Source organism: Cervus elaphus, chromosome 20 (genome assembly GCF_910594005.1).
Source record: "Cervus elaphus chromosome 20, mCerEla1.1, whole genome shotgun sequence".
Lineage (NCBI taxonomy): Eukaryota > Metazoa > Chordata > Mammalia > Artiodactyla > Cervidae > Cervus > Cervus elaphus.
The window spans coordinates 56,698,772-56,705,876 of record NC_057834.1 but is presented as its reverse complement, the minus strand read 5'-3'; the positions used below and the strand labels follow the sequence as shown (position 1 = coordinate 56,705,876).

Sequence of the window (7,105 nt, the reverse complement as noted above, 5' to 3'; positions counted from 1 at the left end):
CCTTTTAGCCTAGACCTGTTCAATTGGGGCCCCAGGATCCCTCCTCCTCCGTGTCCTTGGTTTCAAAGCAGGCGATCCATTCTGGCTCTTTAGGGAAAGGTTCATGGAAGTGACTGATGCAGAGCCAGATGATCATGTCATTTTGCGTACTTTGCATCTGAGTTGTGGGTTATGTCTTTGACATGGTGTTTGTAGTTCTCGTGTGTATGTTCTCTATTAGTTAAATACATTCTATGTCTCAAATGAAAACCAGACAGGGCAGGGACAATGAGAATGGAGATGATGAAGGTGATGGGCTGTGGAGGGGCTGCCTGGGGTGGGTGTGGCCCAGGACAGCTGGAGCTGTGAGGGCCCTGGGGCCCTTGTGCACTCGGTAAGACAAGCTTCAGCCATGGGAAACTGAAGCTGCAGCACATGAAGGGCAGAAAGACAATTTGAACATCTAAGAGTCCATGAAGACTGGAGTGTCGGAGGCAATGGCAGCAAACCCAGGTCCAGTGGGCTGACCGATGAGACAAATTAACCCATTAGGTCTCTGAGACAACCAACCCACCAAGCAGTGGATTTGCTCCTGAACCTGAACTCCAGAGAATGACTATATATATGTGTGTGTGTGTGTGTGTGCATATATACATATACACACGTATGTATGTATATATAAGTATATATAAATAAATATATATATGCGTGTATATACACTCTAGTGCGCATAGTCAAACACATGCATATATTGCCCTGTGTCAAAAATATTGCATAAGCTTATACAAGGTTCAAATGCAATTTTTTCTATAGCTAGCTAGGGAGAGGAACTCATGGAAGAGACACTTGATACATAGGTATATACACTGGATCCACAGATCCGCCTGTGCTCAGGACGACGTGCCCCAGTCAGCTGTACAGTCTTGCCCATGACCAGGTCCATTCCTAAGGTGCAGTCACGTGAGGTGTTAGACACTGCTTTCCCTGCTCACTCTCCTGGCTTTGTAGAGGTCTGCGCCCCCACTTGGAAGAACAGGGATGGGGGTGGGCTAGAGGGCCAGAAGTTTTGGTTCCCCACTCCAAACAGTCTATTTTTTTTTCTCTTGATTGAGGGCTTTTCGTCTTCTGATGGGAAAGGAAAAAAAAACCCTAGTTCAATGCCATCCCTAGGCTATTAATACTCTAAATATGAATACTCTGTAGGCTACTAAGAAAATAGGTTATCTCCTGTGTTTTAAATATTGAGATTCATGCAACAAACACCCATGCAGCTCTATCGCATCACTGGTAGATTTCACTGCAGTGTCAGTGTAGCTGGGCCACAGCACTAGAAAGCAGATGCCTGCAAACTCCAGTGTAATGAAGAAATCAGACATGTTTTTGTGACCCTGAAGCCTGCAAAAATGGTGAAATCTGAAGCTGAGAGGTCCCTTGGTTTGTTAGCTTCTCCCTGTAGGGCGAAGGGAGCAAATGTGAAACTTGACAACTCACATTCGGTCATCCTAACTGTCCCTCCCCCGGGGTTCCCTCACTTTGACACTGCACAGAAAAAAACCAAATGCAGCATTTTCCGTTATGAAACACAAGCCTCCGGAGCATCTACTTGGCAACTGCAATTCACAAACCCCCAGCCTGTGACACAGAAAGTAATTCCAACACACAGCACTGTGTGTTCTTTTCAATGCAAAAATGGGAATGACCTTTTGAATAATCACCAGAACTTTAAGGCTAAGCCACCATGGTTTTTCTCTGTGAAGGGGGAGGTAGGCTCAAGTGGGGTGGTGGAGTGGGAGGGTGAGGGTGGTAGTGGTGGGGAGTTGATCTCTGAGATGCTGTGTGCATTTCATTAGGAAGAAAAGCTGACACTGATGTGATGGGTTCTGTATCTGCTATGAGGTGGCCTCAATGTGTCCTGAAATCCTGGCTTCCATAAGTGACTCCCATCTTTGGAAACCCCTAAGCCGGTGATGAAGATTTGCTTGAAAGCCATGGATAGATATTCTGTGTTCTAAATCAAAGATCAAAAATCAAAAGTCACTTGCACGACTATTGCTCTCCATGCAGAACCAGATACACACTGTAGGACACACTGACTACAATGCAGGCTATTATGCAATATCTGCATTAGTTCCATTGAGCTGTGAGTAGGTTAATAGGGTTCAGTCAGACGTCAGTTAACATTTTGGTAATATTCACATAGTTTGTATTAGCCAGAGTGCAGTTGGCTGTTTTCAAGTTTTCCTCTCTAAAGTCCTCGTTACTGTTGTTTACCCCCTCCTGGATCTCCATGTAATCAGACTTACTAATGGTAGAGGCACTTCTACTTTTCTTTAGGTCTGGGGAGGATGGGATCTTTGGACAGCTTGTCACTTGCAAGTACTGGGCCTGCTCCTCTCCCTCTGTCTCCCGGTGGTAGAAGTAGTTGAAATTGGACACTATGACGGGGACCGGTAAGGCAATGGTTAAAACACCTGCAATGGCACACAGGGAACCCACGATCTTTCCCCCAATGGTAGTCGGAACCATGTCTCCATAGCCTACAGTTGTCATGGAGACGACTGCCCACCAGAAGGCATCCGGGATGCTCGGGAACTGGGACTCCCTCTCATCGGCCTCTGCGAAATAGACAGCACTAGAGAAAAGGATGACCCCGATGAAGAGGAAGAATATTAGGAGGCCCAATTCTCTCATGCTGGCTTTGAGGGTCTGACCTAGAATCTGGAGACCTTTGGAGTGTCTGGACAACTTGAAAATCCTAAAGACTCTTACCAACCGGATGACTCGAAGGATGGCCAGTGACATGGCCTGCTGACCCTGCTGAGCATCCTCTGGCTTCTCAGCCAGCTCTGTTCCCAGGGTGATGAAGTAGGGGATGATGGCCACAATGTCAATGATGTTCATGATGTTGGTGAAGAAGCCGGCTTTACTGGGACAGGCAAAGAACCTCACCAAGAACTCAAAGGAGAACCAGATGATGCAGAGGGTCTCTACGATGAAGAAAGGGTCAGTGAAGGAAGTGGACTGCTGGTACCCGATGGTGCTATTGGAGTAGGTATGGAAGGTCACTCCACTGCCATGCATGTCTTCGTTCTCATCCCGGAATATGGGCAACGTCTCCAGGCAGAAGCTGACGATTGAGATCAAGATCACCATGACAGACACAATAGCTATAATCCTGGCAGGCCCTGAGCTCTCTGGGTATTCAAAGAGAAGCCACACCTGTCTCTGAAATTCATTTTCAGGCAGAGGACGCTCTTCCTCTTTGATGTAGCCTTCGTCTTCCCGAAACATCTCCATTGCTTCTTCTCCCAGCTCATAAAACCGAATTTCTTCAGAGAATATATCTAAGGGCACATTCACGGGTCGCCTTAACCGGCCCCCAGACTGGTAGTAGTACAAAATGGCATCAAAGCTTGGGCGGTTCCGATCGAAAAAGTACTCATTCCGGAGGGGATCAAAGTATCTCATCCGTTTCTTTGGGTCCCCTAAGAGGGTCTCTGGAAACTGGGCTAAGGTCTTTAGCTGAGTCTCAAACCGCAGCCCGGAGATGTTGATCACCACCCTCTCACAGCATTCGTGGTCAGCTTCTGGGTCATAGGTATCCTGCGGGTGCCCAGGGAGGGCAGCAGCCTCATCCGCTGGGTCTCCGGTGGCCACTGTCATAATTGGAACTGGGAGAGGCGCCTCTCGCTGCGCCTTCTAGCTGCCTGGTGGCCGGGAGCTCGGGATGGTGCTTACGGCCCCAGGAAACACAGCGGCATCAGCCTGGGTTCCAGCGGGAGAGCCCCCAGGGCTCCCTGAGAGCTGGAGAGAGAGCCTCGCTTGGCTGAAAGACAGAGGCGGTTAAGAACATAAGACCACTCAGCACTGGCAGCCCGACCTGAGGTGCTGTTTTTTTTTTTTTTCCCCTCTCTTCTCTCAGCCAAAAGCTCAAAAACATCATTACCACCACCAATACCACAAAAAAGTAAGATTTACGTTTACCTTAGCTGGGGATCAGAGAGGAGCAGGTGGTGGTCTCTCAAGAAAGCCCTGGAATGCCCTGAGCTGGAGGCAGGGGGCTGACATAGGTCCCTCTGCACTGCGCAGGCTTCATGGAGCACAGCCCCATACAAGAGGTTGGAAGGGAGCCCTCTCCCAGGCACTAAACTAATGCCTTGCAGAACCCTGCACCCTGAGAGGTATTTGCAGTGACAAATCTTGGGCCTGGGTGGGTCTCTCTCACTGCCCCCACCCCAGTGACTCTACACACGGCTGTTATTAAACAATAGATTGATTTACCTGGCAAGGCACGAATCTGCAGCTCTCTTCCTTGCAGAGCTGATCCGATGCTTCAGGAATCCTAGATACACAAACGGGCAGCCCGACACCCCATCACGTCTTCTCACTTGAGCTAGAAATAATGGTGAGTCATTCTGGGCAGGAGGGCAGGCTCCAGGGCCTGGAGGTGAGCTCTAGGGCTGGGCTGGGCTGGAGGGGTAGTGGGATGCCTGGTTGGGGCACAGGTAAGCTCGAGGACAGGTAAGCTGGGATCTGGAGCCTTTGAAAGGAAGAGGTAAGATGCAATGCTCAGCAAAAGCTGGAGTCCTCCTGGCTGTCCTCAGGAGGTGTGACGTTGCCTGGAAAAAACAGCAGCAAGGTGGAATCAGAGTTTTTGGGCAGCTGATGCCAAGATTCAGGAGAGCTCTGGCAGCTTCTCTTCCATGCCCATTTTCCATTCTGGTGTCATACCTGAGAACTATCCCTCAGCCTCCTAGCCTCTTCTGGGCAGGCTTCCATCCATTGGAAGCGTTTTCTCCCAGGGAACAAGCCTTTAGACTTGGCTGGGCCTGTCTCCTCCAGGGGCCTCCCCTGGCTCAGCCAGGTTCCCCATTGGTCCTCTGCAGCCATCAGGAGGGACTCTGGGCAAAGCCCTCCCATCCCGAGGTCAGGACACAGCATCTCCCAAGGGGACAGCTTCCTACACTGCAGCCCCACTCCCAGCTCTGACCTCTGCAGAGTCCTGGAGGAAGAACCGCTGATCCCCAGCCTGGCTACCCCCAACACACACTCCTCCAGAGCTCATCTAGGGAGACTTCTCACACAGAAAGGTCGATCTCCAAAAGCTGGTTTCCTTGGTCCCAGGACTTTCTCTCCCTCAGGGATCCCTACACTGCAGGCCTCCCTCCGGCAGGGTGGCATTCGAACCGGGCAGCCCTCGACCACCGATTTCTCCCCAAGAGAAAACCCCTCATGTCTCTTGGGCAGTGAGTGCAGAACCAAGTCTCAGTCAGCCTGGCTGCGAGGCAGCTTGGCAGCAGCAGCTAGAGGGGGAGCCTGGAGGAAGCCAGCTTCCGGGCTGGCCCCCTGCCGGCCCAATCCCGCCGGCCCCAGGGCGGGGAGGGGTCCGGGCCCTCTCCCCATCGCTCCGGGCTCCGGCCGGGATTCCGCCCCGCGCGCTCCGCGCTCGGCTCCGCGCGGGTGGACCTGACCCACCAGCTGGCTGCTGCAGCCAGCTCCACCTTAACCCACTCCTGCCCGGTCCGGAAGGGGGCTCTAGCGGTGGGGCCCGAGGGCAGCCCAGCTCTTTTGCCCCTAGGGTCCGAGGGCCCGCCGAGGCTCCATCTCCCTCCGGAAAACACTGGAACCTAAACTCTGGGGGTGGGGAGTAGGATGCTGCCCCAGATCTTGGCTTTCCCCTAAGAGCGGGGGGTCCCCGGCCGCCCACGGCCCCAGGGAAGCGGAAAACCCCCTTCTCTGCCGCAAAGCCGTTTTCGTTCCGAGCAGAAGAGGGGAATGCAGCCGGGCGGTCCCAAGTGATTCGGGTCCTACCAACCAGCGCTATTTACCAGACATGGTTATGTCAGCTGCGCTTCCCATCACCCGCCAGCTCCTCTCTGCGCCCTCCGCCCCGCGCGCCCGGCACTGCCCGGAGGGTCCCCGAGCCCTTTCCCCGTTCTCTCCTTCCGCTGGACGCCAGCCCCACATCGCCTGCCCCGGCTCGGTCCGGCCCAGGCTCGCCCGCCCCGGACTGAGCCCGAGCCCGCCGCGCTGCAGGCTGTGCCGCCCGGTGCCCCGCAGCCCGGACAGGGGGGCGGCAGCACGCGCAGCCGAGCGCCCCGACACCTATTTACCCTTCCCGATGGGCACCCGGAGCCTCCATATTTCTGGATGACCGCAGGAGGCGGCGTGCGGGCGGCCAGCCGGAGCCGGCTCTGCAGTCCCGCGGGCTGCGCGTACCGAGCACCCGGCCGCCGCCCGCAGCCGCACCGCGCCGCACCGCGCCACGCAGCGCCGCACCTGGCCGCCGGCGGACTCGAATTAAAGGGGCCGGCGGGGGCGCGAGGCGGCGAGGTGCCGCCACCCGGCTGTCCGCTCAGTGAGGCCCCCGGGCCTGGGCCCCCTCCCCGCGAGGAAAGCACCCCATCCTTTGGCAGAGCTCAGCTTACTAACCAGAACCTCGCGGAGGGCTGAGCTGGGTGCGGCGGCGGGCCGGGGAACCGGGGACCAGAGTTGAGGAGCGGTCGTGAGAGACTCCTGCCAACCATAAGTAAGCCAAGGAGGAAACAATCAATAGCAGCTATCCCAGGCCGGAGAAGGGATCCAGCCGCGTGGGAGACGTGTTGCTATTATTATATGATGCTGCCAGACGGAACCTGCAGACCCTTTCGTTGCCCTCTCGCACCGGCTTGCCCCCTCCTGCAGTTCTGCCTCTCCACCTCCCGCTTACCTAGCCGAAGCTCTGGCTTCGCAGAGGGGAATACAGCAGGTGTGGGCCGCAATGTGGCACAAACTCGGTGTTGTGTTCGCCCCCACGGGGAGGAGCCGCAGGAACCCGGCAGAACTGCAGCGCCGGCCCTCTGGACTCCCTCCCCCGGAGGAGCAGGGGCAGGAAAGGCTGGGGGTGGGGGCGTGGGGGGGCGTGCAGCTGCCCTAGGCAAGCGCCAGTTCAGTTCAGTCACTCAGTCTGACTCTTTGTGACCCTATGGACTGCAGTACGCCAGGCAAGTGCCAGGTTCCTTATAAAATGGGCCCCTCACAGACCTTAGGGAGCCAGCTGGCCTACGGGGCTCTGAAATTGGGGATGAGCTTATGGTACTCCGGGGTGGGTGGGGGAGGATGCTCTTTGCTTTTGTAAGTAGGTGGG

General features: G+C 54.9%; 1 protein-coding gene across 6 annotated transcripts; it reads right to left on the bottom strand.

The window, feature by feature from the left end:
* Nucleotides 1-1,086: 1,086 nt before the first annotated feature.
* On the bottom strand, nucleotides 1,087-6,808 carry KCNA2 (potassium voltage-gated channel subfamily A member 2). Of its 6 annotated transcripts, none has more exons than XM_043878050.1 (3): nucleotides 6,689-6,808; nucleotides 4,261-4,598; nucleotides 1,087-3,805 (listed from the first exon to the last, which is right to left on the bottom strand). In XM_043878050.1, the coding sequence occupies exon 3, from the start codon at nucleotides 3,640-3,642 to the stop codon at nucleotides 2,143-2,145; it is 1,500 nt and encodes a 499-aa protein (XP_043733985.1). In that variant the 5' UTR covers nucleotides 3,643-3,805; nucleotides 4,261-4,598; nucleotides 6,689-6,808; the 3' UTR covers nucleotides 1,087-2,142. The 6 variants fall into 6 exon arrangements, with proteins under 6 accessions (XP_043733985.1, XP_043733987.1, XP_043733984.1 ...); XM_043878052.1 differs by lacking the exon at nucleotides 6,689-6,808 and adding an exon at nucleotides 6,412-6,614; XM_043878049.1 differs by lacking the exon at nucleotides 6,689-6,808 and adding an exon at nucleotides 6,093-6,229.
* Nucleotides 6,809-7,105: the final 297 nt, after the last annotated feature.